General features: G+C 43.1%; 1 protein-coding gene and 1 long non-coding RNA gene across 22 annotated transcripts in view; one reads left to right on the top strand and one right to left on the bottom strand.

Annotated features, from left to right (window-relative positions):
- epb41l2 (erythrocyte membrane protein band 4.1 like 2) overlaps positions 1 to 8,917 on the top strand; it is an 88,401-nt gene extending 79,484 nt beyond the window's left edge. For 9 of the 21 annotated variants that reach the window (XM_024377920.2, XM_024377919.2, XM_024377927.2 and 6 more), the window contains 7 exons: positions 137 to 199; positions 525 to 1,178; positions 2,360 to 2,488; positions 2,567 to 2,665; positions 4,183 to 4,263; positions 5,050 to 5,165; positions 7,848 to 8,917. In XM_024377920.2, coding sequence (XP_024233688.1) covers positions 137 to 199; positions 525 to 1,178; positions 2,360 to 2,488; positions 2,567 to 2,665; positions 4,183 to 4,263; positions 5,050 to 5,157 — 1,134 coding nt within the window. In that variant the 3' untranslated portion in view covers positions 5,158 to 5,165; positions 7,848 to 8,917. The remainder of the gene's footprint in view (positions 1 to 136; positions 200 to 524; positions 1,179 to 2,359; positions 2,489 to 2,566; positions 2,666 to 4,182; positions 4,264 to 5,049; positions 5,166 to 7,847) is intronic. The other 12 variants (XM_024377923.2, XM_024377934.2, XM_024377929.2 and 9 more) reach the window with 4 other exon arrangements.
- On the bottom strand, positions 8,081 to 10,805 carry LOC112217566. The gene is made up of 2 exons (XR_002948479.2): positions 10,605 to 10,805; positions 8,081 to 10,108 (listed from the first exon to the last, which is right to left on the bottom strand). It is a non-coding gene; the product is annotated as an uncharacterized LOC112217566 (long non-coding RNA).
- Positions 10,806 to 16,237: the final 5,432 nt, after the last annotated feature.

The following is a 16,237-nucleotide window of genomic DNA, read 5'->3' as shown; positions in this document are numbered from 1 at the left end:
TGCATGTCAGAGAGAGACAGTCTCTCTCTCCTAACCCAGGGAACCTGTACAGTGCTATGGTAACCCTAGTGATTCCTAATGTCATGCTGATGTGTGTGAGTGACCGCTGCCTGTTGGTTGCCTTTACGTTCCACAGAGATGCCCCCCATCCAGAACCCAGGAGCCTCCCCCTGACCTCACGGTGGACACGGTCGCCAAGGTGGTCCCCCCCTCCACCCCATCTAACACTGCCCCCACCCCTCCTCCATCTCCCTCCCACACATATACTTAACTTCCAGCTCATCTCTCCTTTTTCATTTCAGCCATCTCTTCTTCTAGTCATCTCTCTATTTCTCTCTCCTTTTTCTGGTTGCTGTTACGCTGCCCGTTCTCCATCTGTTGCCATTTCCATCCGTCCTTATATTCGTTGCGTTGCCTTTTTTTCAGTTGGTGGTGTCGTTGTTCTTTGTTGGGTTGTGTGGTCATCTTTTACGTCTTTGTTGTTCTCTCTCCATCCCGTTTGTTGTTTTTGTTCTCTGGTGTAGAGCGCAGATGATAAACAGAAATCCGGCGAGGCGGCATGGCAGGCAGCAGAGGTTGAGATAGAAGAGACGGTAGTCGTCGAGGAGATCAGGGTGGCCCCCAAAGGTTCCGTCACCATAACCACTCCTGAGGTGATCACCCCCGTCGCCATGGAGTCTGAGGTCGAGAAGCCCAAGGACGAAGTTATGGAAGAGCAGAAGAGGCCTGTGAGCGTGTCCTCGGACAGTGAGGAAGAGGAGGAGGAGGAGGAGGCGGGGGAGTACCATCCGCAAGTCACCGTCAGCGCCTCAGTTGACCAGATCAAAGAAGAGCCCGAGGAAGAATGGGAGGAGGAGGAGGAACAGCAAGTCAATGAAGAGCCAGTTGCAGAACCACTCCCAGAGCCAGTGGTCGAGGTAAAGGCCCAGCCTGTCCCTGCAGTAGTGGAAGAAAACTCCGTGACAGAACCACAACTAGCCCCTGTGGCGGAGGAGAGCCCCGAGGACATCCTGGTTACCCCTGACGAGGCCCCTAACGGGCACGCCGAGTCCCCCGAGGACCATCAAGGCCCCGTGGCCCTGGAAGAGGAGGAGGAGGAGGAGGAGGAGCCCAGAGTCAACGGGGACGCGTCTCACTCCGAGACAGAGCGCCTCCCCCAGGTTATTTGTTGCTCTGAGGTAAATGAATGGCTGCCGTCTCCCAGACCTGTGTAGTGCAGAGCACGGCCCGTCGCCTAGCCTGCTGCTGCATACTACGCACTTCTGACCACCACCACCCACCTACCTACCTACCTACCTACTACATACCTAGCTACCTACCTACCTTCATATTGTACCTGCCTGCTGCTTCTCTACGCTGTCTGTCCGTGCTCCTGACGCTCAGCACCTGAGCGCCACAGCAACGGAAGGCTGAAGGCCTTTCACCTGCACAGCGGTCGCTTGGGCTAATTTTCGCTAAAGGAAGTTAAATGATAAGTGATAATCGTAAGAAGTAATGGCTAACATCCCCCAAGCAGCACCTTCCGTTGTGCATCTGTGTCAAAGCTCTGCCCTACTCTACTGTGGATCTGTCCCCCAGACTACTTCACTGTAATCATCGCCACCTCTCAGTCCACCACGTTTCTGTTGGTGTTTTGTTTTTACTTTACATTATACATACTGTGAGCACATAAACATACATATACACTATACATATGTGTGTGTCGGCCTTGGTCCCTGTGTTTGTGAACGCACTGGCAGAGATGGCGCTGAGAATTGCGTGGGAGTGGAGGCGTCGTTGTGCAGTGCATGGCACTTGTGTGTGTGTTACAGCATGTGAAGTGTGTGTGTGTGTGTGTGTGTGTTACAGCATGTGAAGTGTGTCCCCTTCCCTGTATTGGGTCTTTATTTGGTTAAGTTGTTGGTTGAGATGAGTCACTGGCATTAATTGGGTTTTGTCTCTGCCTTGGCGGTCTTCAAGGACTCATCCTCCCAACCACTTACTTAAATGTCACGCCGTTCATTTGTGGGAAAGTCAATGCATGTCAGTATCGTGCTGTGCTGTTGGTCGCCTGTGGCAAAGATCAAAGCAAAAATGCATTGTACCGTTACATCAGAGTTCCAACAACCTCTATTATTTGCTTCGTTTGCTTCATTTTGCATTTTCAGTAGGTAACTTCGCTTGCATGCGCTTGGTTGCATGGTTACGCCAAAGACATTGTCGTTTATAGTTCTGTGCATTTTTGTAACGTTCATTTGCAGCCCGTGCGTGAGTTCTGTTCCTACTTCTTTAGAGGTTTGTGCTGTGTTTGCCTTTGCCCTTGGTATATGTGAAGTGTGGGTCTCTGTCATGACTCTCTCTCCCCCTACCCCCTCCTCAGCCACCTGTGGTGAAGACCGAGATGGTGACCATCTCAGACACATTTGCGGCCCAGAAGACCGAGATTGCCACTAAGGAGGTTCCCATCGTGCACACCGAGACAAAGACCATCACGTACGAGGCTGCACAGGTAGGCCCTCTACCACTAAATGGCTAGTGTTTAGACGGGTGATAGGATGCTCTAACTGGCTCCGTGTGTGTTCTCCAGCTGGACGGCAGTGGAGACGGCGAACCAGGCGTTCTCATGACGGCCCAAACCATTACCTCGGAGTCACTGTGCACCACCACCACCACACACATCACCAAGGTAACTACACGTCACCACAGTGACCCCCCACACACGCGTCACCGTGGTAACCGCGCAGCCGCACACTTCGCCGTGGCAACCGCACACTTTGTCATGGTAACCTCAAAGCCACATCCATCAGCAAGGTAACAGCCCAGCTCTCCCTGGTGTATTGTGTAAACGCCATGGTATGTAGACTGTGGACTCTGGCAGGGAGGATTGGATTCCCATCTGGCAGCATTATTCTGTGTAATCTGTGTGCAAATGTAGAGCAGCCTGCTCTGTAGTCTGTTGTGTTGATGCTTGGGGCTGTGACTGGCACCTACCCAGCCCAGGCAGAATTCCTCTGTTGTGACTTGGTGCAGACTCATAGATGCTAAACCTCAGGCCAAGTTTGTGTGCCGCACCTGGCTTCAACAGACCCCAAACATCAGTGGACAGTGTTGCTAGCAGACTGCTGAAGAATTCTGATTTTCCTCTACTCCGATGTGCCCTTATGCAAGGGTTAAGTGACTTTACATAAGGGCATATCGACAAATGTTTACCTCGTCAGCTCGGGGATTCGAACCAGCAGCCTTTGTTACTTGTCCAACGCCCTTAATCGCTAGGCTACCTTGCTGCCCATTCAAGTCTTACCTTAACATTATAATTATTTCACAATACTGAGGACGGATCATCTCTTAGTGAGATATATGTTGAGGCAGCTTATTCTAATTCTTAGGCTATCCTCTGCACTAAATAGAATATTGGCCACATCATTGTGCATGTTAGGCCGACACATCATGAAATTGAGAAAAATTACAGACAATAGCCTACAATTAGCTAAATAGAACTCAATTGAACATTAAATGTTTTTCAATATTATTGAAATACAGTACCAGTCAAAAGTTTGGACACCTACTCATTCCAGGGTTTTCCTTTATTTTTACTTTTTTCTACATTGTAGAATATTAGTGAAGACATCAACACTATGAAATAACACATATGGAATCATGTAATAACCAAAAAAGTTTTAAACAAATCCAAATATATTTTAGATTCTTCAAAGTAGCCCCCCTTTGCCTTGATATAGGCCTTATGTAGCCTATACTGTATATATATTTTACTGCAGTCATCTCCGTTTTAATTTGAAGCATTTTTACCCTTTGCTTGTTTGTAACAATTGCAAAGACTTTGGCAACTTTGTATTTGTAGTAAATTTCGTTCTGAAGTTATCAGCGGTCACACAGAGAGAGAGAGATAAACATCTTGATTATATGTTTAGAAGAGAGCTATGTATCAAGTGGTGCGGAAGGGCAAAAAAGCATTTAACAAGGTTCTGGTTTGAGGCAGTCTGTAAATGACAAGCATTTTCAAGTGCAACTTTAGTAACGATAGTTTTTGGGAAACAGTTCTGAGATTTTAACGATGCTCCTACAATGGTTCTAACGATGAACTTAGCCTAAAGGTGCTTTTGGGAAACCCGAGGCCTGAAGGATGTGTTGTTTTACTCGTGCAGTACGTCTGTGCACTTATCCTGAACATCTGGCTGTTTGCAGACATTAAAAGGCGGCCTCTCAGAAACCAGGATCGAGAAGCGCATTGTCATCACCGGAGACTCGGACATCGACCACGATCAGGTGAGCGTCAGTCAGTCACCAATCAGACACGCCCTCCGGTGGGACCAATTACACACCACAACAGCTTGTATTACTGAAGGGAAGATGTCGGCTTATGTCAAAATGTTTCCTACATTTTATACTTATGGAGATATGAGAATGTGCCATACTACTGACTGAGGTCAAGCGCTCATATGTTTAGTGAATTGGTGTATCTAAGAGAATATATTATTGGCCATTTTAGCAAGAATGAGAATTCAATGTGGTGGCCCAGTATCTCTGGTGTCTGCTCCTTTAGACTAGAAATGGCAATAAGAAGAGGACTTAAGTGTTTTCAATCAATGTCTCAGCTGAAAGAGGTGCATCGATCCCTGTGAAAAGACCTCGCTCTGATTTATAATGGCAAGGGTCTTTTACCTCCGTATGAGAGCTCATCTGGTCATCAAGCCAAAGAGTACAGCAGACCGAAACACTCCACACAAAGAAGTCCCTAAAGAACTCGCCAAAATTCACAACAACATATGTTTCCATAGTAGAAGTTCTTCCCAAACCCCAAAGGCACAAGCATGGGCAGATGTCCAAGCCATGCTTTCCATTCCTCCCCCCACCCTCCCATCCTTTGTCTTCATTTTATGTTTTGCTGTTTTTTTGTTGTTGTCGCTGCTACATTTCTCATCTGTATCCATAGCGCCTCCATTTTGTTTGTCTGTTTTTCTGTTCCTTTGTTCTCCTTTATTTCTGTTAATGCCATCGTCTCCCTTTCCTTTTGGGTGTGTTGTTGCCGTGGCATGTTGCCACCCCGGGTAGGCCTTGGCCCAGGCTATAAAGGAAGCCAAAGAGCAGCACCCTGACATGTCAGTGACTCGGGTGGTGGTCCACAAAGAGACAGAGCTGGCAGAGGAGGGCGAGGACTGAGGCGCCAGGTAAGGAACAGAAGCCACCAGGAGACCCAGGGGTGTGGTGATTAGGGGGTTTATAGGGGTAAGTGGTAAAGGTTAGTCCCCCTCTGTTAGGATTCTACAGTGGCCCTTCTAGCCCAAACCAACAGCACATCACAGGCATCTGCCGGAAGTAAGTCCCCCACAGGGTGGAACTGACTGTCTCCTTGTCTTTTTTTTTGAGATCTCCATCTTTTCTCTTAACTCCACGTTTCCTCTGTCTGCACTTATGACTGAGCTATTTTTGGACGAATTGTAAAGTTCATACAAAATGTCAGCAAACCAAACATCTGCAGATGTGTCACTTTTTCTGGTCAAAATGTTTTGTTTCACTGGCTTTACTAACCTCGTGACGTTACTATCTGTATTCTAATATGCACAGTACTGGCAGACTGTGGAAGCACACTCTCCACCAGACAGATGACCCCGCATACACACAGGAAGAGCAGATTAATGACAATGGTAATTAATTGGTGTAATGGAGGAGAAGAGAAAACAAATATTCCCTGTGGGTTGCTAGTGTGAAAGCCCTTCACAATAGCTCTTTCAACAGTCACTCGACCTTGTCAACCCCTGGAGTTGGAACCATTCCAATCCATTGAAGTCTCATGAAGCTTGGATCAAGCCCAGAGAATTGTCTTGAATTACAACTCAGTCATAAATCAGTATGTATGGGCCCATCAAATAGGAGCCAGAAATGGATTCACACAATAGGATCAAATGTACCCACAACAAGGCAGAGGCTCATAGACAATTGTTAAATATAGTCGATTCAGGGGTGCTTGGTGGATAATATTCCTTGATTACTTTGGTATTACTCTGTCCAACCAACTCATTGCTCTGCCTACACCCTGCCCATTTAGCGGTATGTCCATTGGTCGTTTGCTCAGACCGTCATGGCAGCCGTCCAATGCACAGGAACTTGTTTACATTACAGTTAAGCTATTGCTTAAAATCCATCAGCAATACAATGTGCTAAATGTATTTCCACCACTTCAGAGGAGGACCCGATAGACCTCCGGCCTGAGCCAGCCCTTCCCGCTTGTTAGTTCTGTCATCCTCTCCAGTTATGAATTTGGGGGGAAATAAGCATGACTGCAGCGGCTGCTGAGAATAGAAAGGCGCTTTGATTGGTGTAGCAGCGTATTTACCTTCAGTGAGAATTTTGTGGTCAGATCATCAAGTGCTTTTGTCTTGTCTACCTACAGAGCCTTCCGAAAGTATTCACACCCCATGACTTTGTGTTACAAAGTGGGATGAAAATAGATTTTTTTTTTGCAAACTATTTACACAATATTCTCTGTCAAAGTGGACAAAAGAAAATTGATTCAACCAAAGTATTCAACCCCTGAGTCAATACATTTTAGAATTACCTTTGGCAGAGAGCTTTCCACACTTGAATTGTGCAACATTTGCCCATTATTATTTTCAAAATTCTTCAAGCTCTGTCAAATCGGTTGTTGATCATTGCTAGACAACCATTTCCAGGTCTTGCCATAGATTTTCAAGCAGATTTAAGTCAACTGTAACTCAGCCACTCAGGAACATACACTGTCTTCTTGGTATAAACAACTCTAGTCTAGATTTGACCTTATGTCCTACTGAAAGGTGAATTCATCACCCCATGTCTGGTGGAAAGCAGATTGAACCAGGTTTTCCTGTATGATTTTGCCTGTGCTTAGCTCCATTCCATATGTTTTTTGTTTTTTTTTGCCTGGAAAAACTATTCAGTTCTTAACGATTACAAGCATACCCATAACATGATGCAGCCACCACTATCCTTGAAAATATGGAGTGGTACTCAGTAATGTGTTATTGGATTTGCCCTAAACATAACACTTTCTATTCAGGACAAAAGTTCATTTCTTTGCCATATGTCTTGCACTATTACTTTAGTGCCTTGTTGCAAACAGGATGCATGTTTTGGAATATTTGTATTCTGTACAGGCTTCCTTCTTTTCACTCTTGTCAATTAGGTTAGTATTGTTGAGTAACTACAATGTTGTTGATCCATCCTCAGCTTTCTCCTATCACAGCCATTAAACTCTTAACTGTTTTAAAGTCACCATTGGCCTCATGGTGAAATCAATGAGCAGTTTCCTTCCTTTCCGGCAACTGAGTTAGGAAGAACGGCCGGTGACACACACACAAGTCAATTGAATCCATTTTAAATTCAGGCTGTAACACAACAACATGAGGAAAAGGTCGAGGGGTGTGAATACTTTCTGAAGGAACTGTACCTGGCAGGACGTGAGAGATGCCTCGCTCATCAAAAGACTTTGAAGCAGACGCTGGAGTACTACCTGGTTTTGGGGCTTGCGTTAGGGACATGGTGTCTTTTAATCCCATTCGGCTAGTATGTAATGAGAATCCAATTTCTGCTGTAGTAGCTCTTTAGCTCAAGGCGATTCAGCCAGTTTCGCCGAAGACGATTAAATCTTCCTAATTAAATTAGAAGTGCAACAAAATAGCAGATATGATCAACTGAATAATACACTGTTAATCAGTGCAAGGCAGTTGCATTACCATACCAAGTTATTTTAGGTGATTTTGATTAAATCTCCAGACACGTTGGACCTTCTCTGTAAAATTACTCCAGTTGGTGGCACTCAACTCTCCTTCATGTTGAATAGAATATTCAGTCCTTCAATTCTTTCTCTTTCGCAGAGCTGAGAGCCTGTGAAGTTCATACTTGGATGGTTGAGAACCTCCTGTCATCTCCCAAACTGAGAGTCAACCTGGTGGGAAGACTGTCGGACAACCCCGAGGCTGAACTCCTGTGTTTCATTGCACACGTTCCTTCTTTTTTTTTTATCACTCAGAAGAAAACCACTTAGCTAACATTTGTAGCGTGTTTAAATTGTTTTGTGCTTTTTGCAAAAATAAGAAAAAAATTCTGCCATTATTAGAACCAAAAAGTGGTCATTTTTATTGTTGAGTAGTATTCACATTCCTAGTATGTACAGACGGGTAATGTTATGAGAAAGTCATTTCAATATCTATCTTCCTGTATTCATGCAGTTGCAGGTGGACAGGTATTATATTATATTAGCTTTGGTCCTGGTCTTCTTCCATGTTCTCTTAGAGTCAAATGTTTATCAGTTTCTGGGGAAAAGGAGGAACAGCAAATTGTATTTAATTGGGTGAGTTTCCAAGGGACTAGCAAAGGACGAAGCGCTGTGTCATTTTGTACATTGCACTACAGTGCCAACACATGTTCTTCTCTATGCAGTCATAACAAAAACATTCCTTTAAAGGGCAGGTGCTTTTCCTGTACCTCCCTCAGAAAAAACACAACAAAATTTACATTTTAAACATGAAACACTTAGGCAGCTTGGAAACTTTTGCTTTTCCATAACTTTCTGGCATCATTAATCAGAAATATATTTGTAGAAACATATATATTTTTTTGCTATCTTTCTTTGTCAATCAGTAAACTGATTTAGATGATGTGTTTTTTTTTTGCCCCTTCTTAAATATTTTTAATATATTTCAGAGGTTTTTTGACAACTAAAAGAAATACACAAAATTGCCACTGTTTTTATCTTTTACCTGTAGGTAAAGAAGATGGCTGGCCTTAGCTCTCTCTGCAATCTGACAAACCTCACCAATTTGCTATTTGGGCCCAGTGTATAGCAAATAATCTTAGATTTTTAGCAGCTTTAAAATGTTGTCTCCCCCACAGCCACCCCACCCTCTGTGTAACACTGTTGAAATAAAATGTTGTTATTCTCTGATTGGATGAGTTTGGTTCCTTTTTTACCAGTGTTAGGGAGTAGTGAACTACATGTAGTTCAGCTAGTAATTGAACTACATTTTGCAGTAGCTTGGTGGTAGTTGAACAAAATTCAAATCTAGTTAGTGTTTTCAGTAGTTAATTACTTTTTTTGCAATGTAGCTAACTACTGGAACTACACACTAGAAAATATGCACTGTGCAAAAAGAAAAGTTGTTTAGACAGTAACTTACTGGCAGCCAGTTTCCTATAAGTTACTGTAAAATAAAAAGGAACAGTTTTACCATACTGTATTTTATGGTATCTAATACTGTTACTGTATTTGATTTACTGTACTAATAATGCTACTGTAAAGCGCCTCTTACTGTAAAGGCTTATTTGCATATTTTCCAGAGTGCCTTGCCTTTCGAATGAATTGTAGAGTTACCACCCATGACTGTATGTGTTAGTGACAGAGACATGGTTGTTGCATTCAATGTTCAGTTTTTTGGCCTTCACCAAGTGAGATCCTAAGTAAATATGTTATCACAAAAATGACTTTCTTTAATACAATACATGGGACGTCTATGGGTATCTGCTAGCATGCTAGCAACTTCCTTAAAACTACACGCAGAGACATGAAAACGGTATCCACAAGTTAATCTGACTCTGCGGAAGTAGATAAAGGGCCTCAGTACCAAAACACTGAAGTAACCCTTTAACAAAAGCTTTTTGTGGACTTCTCAGTTTCTTAACCTTTTCAACCATAAGGAAATATTTTGAAAATATCTTGAACCATTCTTAGAAAGGTATAATAAACACTATAATTGCAGCAATAAAAAATGCACTTTGTCTCTGCATTCCAACACCTTGTTAACCGTAATTTGGAATTCCATATTGGTTGTTGCTTCACTCAATCCATGGCTTAGCTCGTGTTTTATCCATGATCTGGTGGTGGATAGTCCTCAATACTTGTAGTCAGCATCTCCATCCACTGTACTCTCACTGTGACACTGTTCTGTTTGCATATGAGTTCTCAGAAGGCTGTACTGTACCCAGCAGGGCAATATCCAGCGTGGGGCCATCCACACTTCCCATTCTTAGGTGTACATTCTCCCCCCAGCCCGTCGTCTCTGCCTGGGTGATGTGGTTCTGGTGTGCTGCCTGGAGGCCATGTCCCTGGGGTAAGGTGCTGCAGACAACTCTGCCTCTACTGAGATAAAGAAAGAATATAGTCAGTCTGTCTCTTTGTGTCTGTGTGTGGTCACATCTCTGTCTACAGCCAGCAGGGTTTGACAGCTGTGAGGTCTGAGCCCAGCTGAGAGGCAGAGCTCCATCAGTAATACTATCAATAATGACGAAGTTGAGAAAATAATGACCAGTGACTAAGCCTTCAGGCCAGCTCCACACTAAGAAGCTTTCCAATGACTGCTACAGGTCTCTCAGACAGGGTGAACTGTTTTCAATTTTTTGTTTTTTTGTTTAAAAAGTAGTCCTTTTTCTATGCCAATGCAGCTGTAATATGCATGTCAAATCATACCAGGTTTACACGGGCTAGTTGTCCAATAGCAATATGCTACAAGTAGTATGTTACAGACAAATAAGAACATATAGATATTGACAATCTTTGTCTCATCTAATTGCATATTGTCAAAAATCACTCATTTGTTAGCTGTTATGACAGATAAAGCAGAGTGCAGTTAAATTACCTTCCTTCAGCTTCCAATTCAGGTAAACCATGATCTGTATCAACAGCAGAGTGACAGGCAGGAAGACCCCAAACCACAGCAGCCATCCAGGGACCTCCCTGAGAACCTCTCTTAGAAACAGCACCAAGCTGGACATACTGATGGTGGTAACTGGTGAGACTGAGGCCTTTGGCTCTGTGACACTGCTGTAGTAATACCACTGGTGATTTGGACTTTGTGCGGTTGTTTAAACAACCCTGTGATTACTAAGTGGATTTACTGCTGCCTAGTTAATAGTTTACCCAGCCCGCGACCTGTGCTAGGGGGCCAATCCAGACATGAGCCCCTGTTACCCTGTTCCGACATCATAAACATACAGACTCTCTGTCACTTTGGCTAGTTACCATTTCTCTGAGATAGTATGGGGTTTGATGGAAACATCTAGTCTATTGAAGCAGATATCTGAGAGATTTGAATTGGCCAAACAGATTTTGAGTGAAGCTGTTGAAAGGTTATCTGTGTGAATGTATATTGACTGGTTTGTTTAGTTTAGGATTGTGACACATTAGATTTGACTGGGCTATTATACTGACCTCTGAATGTATGGTTCTGGAAGTCTATACTTAATCAGAATACAATCGAAATCTGAATTGATCAAATCATTGCGATCTGTTTTACAAAAAATCCCTGAGGTGTTTTATTTTGTTCAATAATAGGATTTATAAGACTTCTTATTATAAACAGGCTATGTTACTCAACTTTCATTATTGGCACGATTAAGCACGGTTTCCTTTGAAACAGGCTTTACTCTCAACTGCGATAGTTCAGCTATCGAATACTGTCAATGTGCATTATGTGTTTCTTGAATAAGCATGCCCGAAAGTCCCCTGCTATGATTACAGAAGAGATTTACAACACTTCATGAGCAACTCTGAAACCAAAATACTCCCCCCAAGGGATTGTGTTTCATTTTCAAGGGTTCAAGATTACTACAAAATGTTCTGTTTAGAAAAAAGTTTGTTAGCTCCTTCATCTGGCCTAGTAATGTCCATTTGTTTGCCATTCAAGGTAAGGTTATTCAAATGAGCCATTGGGGTACCTCGAATAAAAAGCAATTTTCTCAATCATCTCCATGTCAGGCCATTTCTGAGGCTTTCTCTTGTTTTCGTAGACTCTTAGTGCCTTGTTCATTTGCATACTGTGGTATTTGAGAAATCCATAAAACACATCTTTGACCTGCCACAGTTTTATCTAATCAATCCATCGGCCCTAGAAACTCACGTCACTGTCTCAGCCATCAAACGGTGAGAGAGCCACTTTGACTCCGAATGACGAATACCAACCATCTGGATCAATGCATTGGAATGTATCCTTCTCCCTTTGATCATGAGCTTATTTAGGCTACCAAGACGCTTTGCCAGGCTTCGTGGTTTCATGGGGATTTCTGTAACAATTGCGGAATATGTTTTCTCCATCACTGGCTCATGTCCTGGAGAGGGACTTACTTAATATCACACACTGGTGCTTATTAAGGGCGTGCAGCGCTACAGTAGGCTTTTCAATGACATTCGGCATTGTATGTGGCTTTTCTATGTGTCCTAGATCTTGCTGCATTTTCATAGTAGTTAAAGAGAAATCACCATAGAATTTGATTATATCTCCACCTGTAACATGGCTTTAGACTGCACATAACCCCACAGCCCTTTATAGCTCAGAGAGAGAGAGAGAGAGAGAGAGAGAGATCCAACTACCTTCATAATGGAATCCGCCGCCTGTCTCTTACTTTGGCTACTCAGCCCTACTACTTCACTGGATTTAGTCACGACTGACATTTTCCACAGCTTGCTCGCGTCCCCATTACATAAGCACACGAACTGGGGGTTTTGAGTGGGTATCGTCGCTCTCTTGTTCGTGAGGGTTCATAGGCTTAAGTCGTGTGTTTTAGGCTGGGTTTTGAAGAGGGTAAGGGCCAGGGTGTGCTGCTTTTATATAAATATTATTCTAGGCCTCCACGGTGCTCTATAGTTCATAAGAATACAGTGCCACAAACTACTCAATGTTTGATTTTGCGTCTACTAACATGTCGTTAGTAGATTAACATTACGATTAACATTACGATTAACATTACGATTAATCAGTGATTCAAAACCCAACAAAGTTTTGCGAGCGCTAAAGATAGGCTGACTGTCGATGCTATTTTAAATATAGACTATTAGTCCTTAGCGATGGAGATGAAACGTTCAAATGCTGCCACAAAACATAAGCAACTCATCAGAGCACGTAATTACCTAGCTCCGACCCAGAGCAGACGTATTTAATTAGGCTGTCATGTTTAGACTTCCTCAGACTTTTAGTAGCTACTAAACCATGATTGATCCTCTGTTTGTAAGGGAGAGGCCACAGTAAGTGGATGTCTCTCCTACAGTGATCATGTCTGGGCCTACTGTCATTGCCTAAGCACCACACTTCTCACTCGAAGGGGGGGGGGGCATCGAAACGGGCATCATTCTGGATTCAGTCTATTGCCTGTCAATTGTATCGACACTCACTGGATGAGACATAAGGGTGGGGACTCTAAAAGTGTGATTAATCAAGGCTAAATTGGTCATTGGCGTTTTCATTACTTGTTGATGATGACAGTCACGGGCAGCATACTGTATAGTCGCCATATTTTCTCTCCTTGATAGATGAGCATATAACAGCCATCTGTATGCTTGTCATACTAGAAGAGCATTTCAATGCCTTTCTGCCGTTTTGTTATGTATCTATTCAGAGTTGCCAATGTGTTAAATGCCACTACGCTTCATTTGAGGACGGATGACAATTTTTTTTTTTGTCGCCATCACTCAGCATCAACCCAATCTCACTCATATTCCAGCTATTGACTCTGCTCCTCTGAAAAGATGGATTATAATGAAAACCCGTGTGTGAGTTGTCTGACCACTGTATTGTCCATAGTGAATGTAGGACTGCTGTCTACAGCAAGTCAGTACTGTAGGAAGTGGACCCACTACCTTTCGTTGATGGGATGACATGGTCTTAACCTTTCTCCTAAACCCGCTCCCTGACCAGCCCACCCACATGGATCTGCTGGAACGTATGAACAGATTGCTTTCTGTTTCTCGACACATCAATCAATCTCCGTTAATCCCATTCCACACCATGAAGCTCCTTCAAGGTTAAATCTTACATGCTACTACTATATGCATCATGTACTTGTTCCGTCCTGTACATTACACTAGATTTGGTATTTAATGGTTTGCATCTGCCCATTAGCGTTAGGAGAAGAGAGAGCAGCGCAATCATGGTTTGCTCTTCAAACACTGTTCCTCCACACCATTCTATGAGCTTGTTTGTTTTCCTGTAGTGCAATGTAAAGTCAACTGCTAATTCTTTTTCCAGTATGATCATACTCTGTATAAACTGAGCTATTACCATGTTCTACTATAGGCAGTGCAGCGGAGGACTGCAGAGCTGACAATGTGTTTGTGTTTACTAGAGCTTCTTGGAGACATTGTGATGAGGTGCGTCTGTCTGTGAGGAGCTGTTGGAGCCCAGGGTTGGCAGGGCTGGGAGTTGAGATTTGGTTCTATTTAGTAGGCTGCTCTTTTGCATTGAGCAGCGTGTTATTGCTGCAATTGTCATTATGGCATGTTTGAAACCGTTGTGGAAATGTGTGTTTCTGAACACAAGGATGAGCTGCCAGCTGCTTCAATAGGGTTCGAATGATGCACATCTTCCCATTCTATCAGCGTGCCTATTAGCCAGGCCCTTGAAAGGTTTTTTAGCATGACAAAAGGAGAACAAATATTAAGACATTAAACACATGCTCAAATTAATTCATTCTAGATATGTTTCTGTTCTGTCCATCAGCCCTGCTGGCTGGCTCTTTCATCTTTTTGGGCTCTCCTGATCTTTCCCAAGTGGAGCACAACCAGACACTTGACGATGACCGAATCTGACAAGGCTTTGAAAATCTAGGATAAATATTGGATTGGCGTTGTGGCGCAACAGGGGCAGGAATTGATTAGTAAAGGAATTTGCCTTAACTCTTTAACAGATGCATGTCATGGTTGTGGGTAGACTGCTCAATCCTGCCGCAATTCACAAAATAAGAGGGCTGCCAAAAAAAAGAAAATACTCTGACAAACCCATACAAGACAATATGAGCCAATCACAACTCCCTATCTGACGATCATAAATGCACATGTTTATTTGTTTATCTATTAGTAGCAGCATACTTCTGTATTACAGTTTGATTGTTCTGTTTTACCAGAGCCTGCAGCTCTCTACTACTCATAGTAGATAAGGAGGTAGTGTTTACAGAGGTTCTTGTGAGGTTGTACATCCATTTGAAAGGGAGCGAGGGATTCATTAGGGAGAAGTATCGTTAAAGTAGGCGTTCTTCTCTGCATCAGGTTTGAATAAAAGTGTTTTGACCTCTGCCCTCTCTGTATCACTCCTCACAGAGAGCCTTCTTACCTTGACGACGAGTGTGTGTGCATTTAAAAGAAAAACTGCTTTTCATTCTATAGAAGTTGCCAAGTGTATACAGCAGAATACATGGATGTAAAATACAGTATGTTAAAAATGAGCGTTAACAATGTTTTTGGTGTAGGACATACGGGATGGTGGGAAAGATTATAATTTCTTCCTTCTTTACTTAGGTTTTCAGTGAGAAACATCTTGGACCCTAACACTGGATGCTTGTCAAGCATAATTTATCGTTTTAGTATTCTGTTAATGGATTATGCCTCTGGGGGTGGGGCTATGCATTTCCCCACCTCTGTACACTGGTGTATGACTGACACATACAGACACCGTAGGCTATTCCCTCCCACGTGGGTTATGACAGATCTCTTCTTCTGTGATTCATCTTTCTGAATGTCATTATGTCACAATAATATATTCCACACATCATGCTATGTCAGTGAGGTAAATCTGTTCTTTCTAGGAGTTTCACAATATATTTGGTGAAAACACACTACTCTCATTTGTGGGAATTCGGATGAGTCAATCTCCCATTTGCCTGTAACAAAAAATGATGCGCATCATCAATATTCCTGTAGTGTATTGAGATGCGTGAGCAAACGAATCCCCGTTTGGATATATGCAAAGTGTATCCTGGTATGGGTAGTTTTGTTTCTGTTGGGTAACTATGGAAACTGTGCTGGTGTGTAAATGTGACAGAGGTCTAATCCTGTGGCGTGAATGACACATTTAGAGGAACCGTTTGTAGTGTAGGCTACAGAGGTGAACTGTCCAGGGGTGTAGTTGATAGCTTTTAGAATTCCACTGTTATGTAAGGGGAAGTGTTTGGAATAGTCATTCAGCTTTTAGACATCTGTGTTTTAGTGTGTACAGCCACTTGATCACCCAAACCTATCTACCATACTGAAATGGTTTCAGCCTCAGCCTCATGGAAAACAGGTCACTGTTGGCAGTACTACAAGCACAGTGCATACACTGAGTGGACAAAACCTAAAGAAAGCATTGAGTTGCACCCCCTTTTGCCCTTAGAATAGCCTCCATTCGTTGGGGTATGAGCTTTACAAGGTGTCAAAAGTGTTCCACAGGAATGCTGGCTCAATTTGACTCCAATGCTTCCCACATTTGTGTCAAGTTGGCTGGATGTCCTTTCGAGGGTGGACCAT

The sequence above is a fragment of the Oncorhynchus tshawytscha genome, linkage group LG18 (genome assembly GCF_018296145.1).
Source record: "Oncorhynchus tshawytscha isolate Ot180627B linkage group LG18, Otsh_v2.0, whole genome shotgun sequence".
In the NCBI taxonomy this organism is placed as follows: Eukaryota; Metazoa; Chordata; class Actinopteri; order Salmoniformes; family Salmonidae; genus Oncorhynchus; species Oncorhynchus tshawytscha.
The sequence above is the reverse complement of the archived record's forward strand: the minus strand, read 5'-3'. Positions and strand labels throughout refer to the sequence as shown.